Raw genomic sequence first — 4137 nt, 5'->3', positions numbered from 1 at the left:
CTCACTTTTTCAAAAGTATAGCCAAAGACATAAACAATATGCGTGTAAACATGATTTTAGTGTGATAAAATCGCTTACTAACCTTTTCTATGTAAAGCTATAGCCAATTTTACAGCTTTGTTGCCATGATGATGTAATGTCAACAAGCCCTAAAATGTATGTAAAAATTACTATTTAAACAAATTTAGAGCTCAAATAATACACGAGTTTTAACAGAAGAATTATTGTAAGTGCTTTTATAAAATTATAAGCTTCACATTTCTGTATTTAAACCCTCCAAAAATTGGCCCCATTCACTTCCATTGTAAGTGCCTCACTGTAACCCAGAGTTTTTAATTTTTATTTTATAAGTAAAGGAGGGGCAAGTCAAAATAATTTTTTGTGGTAATCAGTATTTGCCACAAATACTGTCGATTGAGCATAACATGTACTGAACCTGGAATATTCCTTTAAGTGTTCAAATAAATTTGCCTTATTACCTAGACTAGTATCATTTAAATCTGTATTACATACCACAACAAGTCTTAATTAGAGCCAAAGGCGTAATTTTAAGTAGGGAATGATTTGGACATGTCCCTACCAACTTTCAAGAAATCGAAAATGTCCCGACCAAAATTTGGGCAATTTTGCCACACAGAAAATACTTTAGATTTATACAATGTTTTTATTTTTAACAACTACTAAATGTCCTTAGTATAATTACAGTGTAAATTATTGTTCTACCTCTTCTGAAGAAGCGCATAAACAGTGTCGTCACGTGGCACCTGTTACTTTTCTCAGCGCTGTTCAGGATGCACCAATCACAGTCGTCTGTAAAATTTATATATATATATATATATATTATATATATAATTTTCTGGAGATTACGCGGGCGGATTTCCATTTGTATTTTACATCCAATCCTTGAAATTATTAGATTTAATCAAGCATACTTTTCGTGTAAAAAATGTTTCCTGTAAAAAAAAGTTAAAAACGACCTGAGACTTGCATGGAGCCCGGTGTAGGATTCTGCATTTTCGGCCGGTAAGCGCCCTCCTGAGGAAGACACCTTAACATTTGAACGATTGGTGCAGGATTTTAAGATGCGGGTATAACTTCCAATAAATGGGCTAATTTTTAATATTATGGGCCAGAGAAATAAGAATTTACACTTGTTATATTTGGTAAGGTAGTAATGTTATTTTGCCTATATTACCAGACTGACTTTCTTGCATTTTCTTAATACCAACATTTTGAATATTATCCTTGCTGTATGTCCCTGCCAACTTTCAAACCAAAGCTACGCCCTTGATTAGAACTAGAATTTTACATTTTGTGAAGAAAATATGAGTGGTGCTTGCCGATGAAAAATTCACTGTCTCAAAGCAAGGGTGATGTGGGTGGTTTCCAGACTGATAGGGTGTTGCTAGGGTGTTGTGGGTGGTTGCTAGGTGGTTTCTTACATGCCCTGGTCAGAAGAGCTAACCCCCAAATCTCTATTATATTTTGGTCTCTCGAGTCCCTCCTTCAATGTAAGACTATGGGATTTTTTTTTGTTTTTGTTTTTTTGCCCATTTTATCATTCAGCATGCAAAAAATCGTAAGTCTGATAACTTGGAAATGTGATGTCACACCTCTCCTCAACAAACTGCATGATTTATCATTCATGTCTGTAGCACAAAGAGACACGTAGCTGGAAGGGTTGCCTGCTGAAGTTAAATACGTAGCATTAGTATGTGCGATAATAATTATTCTTGCTTTAGCGAACACCTCCTGACCCTTTTGTCTTTCCCTAAATGTCCTATTTTTTTTAACCACAGGATTGCGCTACAGCCTGGAGAAACCTTGAAGAGACCCATCCATTTTATTCCCAGGATGACAGGCTCCAAGATGCTTCAATCTAGTTTAGCATTGACGAACCTGCCCACCGTCCTGCATGGATTCAAGACCATCAATGTTCAACCAGCTTAAAGATATGAAAACCATCTTTGTCACAAAACCTGTCCATGTGATTAAAGTGATTAATTTGTGCCAAAATACTATAGAGTCTGATTGGACTCTAGTCAACAACAAAAGATATGAGAAGCATTTTCTACACTGTTTTAATAATGGATGAGCCTATTTAATTTGCTACCATAACTATGTACATTTATTTGGTATCATTTTGTTATTTGCATTTAGCAGTCTTTTTTTTTTTTTTTTTTTTTATCAGAACAGACCTGAAATTCATTTTTGGGTCACAACCCATCTTAACCACTTAAGCAGACACCAACAGCGATGCATGATAAACCATCCATGCATCCATTGCATGTGAGTGCAACTCACCATTTAGCAAACTTTGTATTGCAGCACTTTTCATGCTACTGTCTCTTTACGATGAATCGCTTGTTGTTGCATTTGTAAGTCACTGAGGATATGAGCATTACAAAATGAATAAATGGAAGTGTACCCCAGTATGAAAGTCGAATCCTGCCACAGGAAAGAAAATAAGAGGTAATTCTACTTTATTACTCACAATCATGACTTTATTTCTTGCAATTGCAACAAATAAAGACAAAGTTGTGAGAAATATAGTTTTAATTGCAACAAATAGTCGAAATTGCATGATATAAACTTGCAATTGCAAGACAAAGTGATAAGCAATTTTAGTTCTCGCAATTGCAACTTTCGCAGTTGCAAGTTTGTAATCACACAATATTAACTGTATGTACTCTATATCTCACAATCACATGTTTATATCTCGTAACTGAGAAATAAACTTTCAATTGCGAGACTTAAACTTCAATTGCGACTATTTCTCGCACATAAATGTACTTTATATCTCACAATTATGACTTTATTTCTCAATTACGAGGTATTTCATGGCGGGATCAAGGCACTACACACCAGAGTTGACACTCACTAGCTGCTGAAACTTGCTTCCTATTTAGTATTTTAAATATTAATTTAATATCACTGTAAATTACATTTGACATAGTTTCAATTGCTTGTGCCAAGGTTTTTTTTTTTTGCCAAGTCTACACACACACACACACATATATATATGTCCATGTACTTTACATCTGTTTATAATCATAAAATGATTATAGTCTTTAAATGCACCAAAGGGCAGAATAGTTATGTCACTTACACCAGAGATATTTAGATCATACACAGTAGATATATTGTTTTTATAATTAAAAATTGAAATACTGAAACCTCAAGAAGTGATTGAGAAGCACAGAGACCATTTTGATAAATATTTTCAACTGTTTTCACTTAATAATTTGAGCAAAATCTCAAACTCTCAGTGTGTGTGTGTGTGTGTGTGTCAGTGTAGGCAGGTTTAAATGATTTACAAGGACTTTTTTTAAGTCACAAACTGGTAATTACAAGGGTATTATGCTATAAATGTGGTTTATGAGGACATTTCTAGTGTCCCTATAATTCAGATCACTTAAAAAACATACTAAGCAATGTTTTATTGAAAATGTAAAAATACAAAGTTTTTTGTGAGGTTTAGGGGTAGGGTTAGGGGATAGAATCTATAGTTTGTACAGTATAAAAATCTTTATGTCTATGGAGAGTCCTCATAATGATAGCTGCACCAACGTGTGTGTGTGTGTGTGTTATGCATTGACATGCTGAGTGGATTTTCTCTTGACATTCAATGTTAAGATGTTAATATGAAAATATGTGCGTATACACACCCATTCACACAAAATAATATGCCCCTATTAATAGGAAAAATGCATCTATTGTGTTGTGTAATGGTGCTTTCATGCTTTTGTATTTTGGTTCATTATTTTAGAGCTGTACTGTCACAAAACAAGTAAGATTAAGTGATAGAATACACTGTAGTCTGTTTACTGTCACCAAACCAAACTGATCTCATTCTTCAACATTAACCATCCACTTTTTCCATAGGCCTTGGTTCCAAAAGCATTTTCCCCCATTTATTTTGTCACTAAGGATTTAAAAAATGTTTATACATTTTTATCTGAATTTGGTTTAAACATAGCCTATATGTTGTATAAAAGCAAACTTGCAAGAAAATGTTTATGCTTAAGAGTATCACGTCTTTAGCTTAGCAACATGCTAATGCTTGCTAGCTTCATGTGAAGAGCACTACAGGTGCTTCTCATTTCTGAAATTGTGCATCTTCATTTCTTTTCCTTG

The 4137-nt window shown here is 34.1% G+C and overlaps 1 protein-coding gene across 1 annotated transcript in view; it reads left to right on the top strand.

Annotated features, from left to right (window-relative positions):
- LOC127449056 (protein-glutamine gamma-glutamyltransferase 5-like) overlaps nt 1-2432 on the top strand; it is a 27314-nt gene extending 24882 nt beyond the window's left edge. Inside the window, exon 14 of the mRNA XM_051712162.1 lies at nt 1800-2432. Within this exon, the coding sequence (XP_051568122.1) occupies nt 1800-1950 (151 nt within the window). The 3' untranslated portion in view covers nt 1951-2432. The remainder of the gene's footprint in view (nt 1-1799) is intronic.
- The last annotated feature ends 1705 nt before the right edge of the window (nt 2433-4137 follow it).

Source organism: Myxocyprinus asiaticus, chromosome 12, assembly GCF_019703515.2.
Source record: "Myxocyprinus asiaticus isolate MX2 ecotype Aquarium Trade chromosome 12, UBuf_Myxa_2, whole genome shotgun sequence".
Taxonomy (NCBI): Eukaryota; Metazoa; Chordata; class Actinopteri; order Cypriniformes; family Catostomidae; genus Myxocyprinus; species Myxocyprinus asiaticus.
This window is presented reverse-complemented; position numbering and strand designations above follow the sequence as displayed.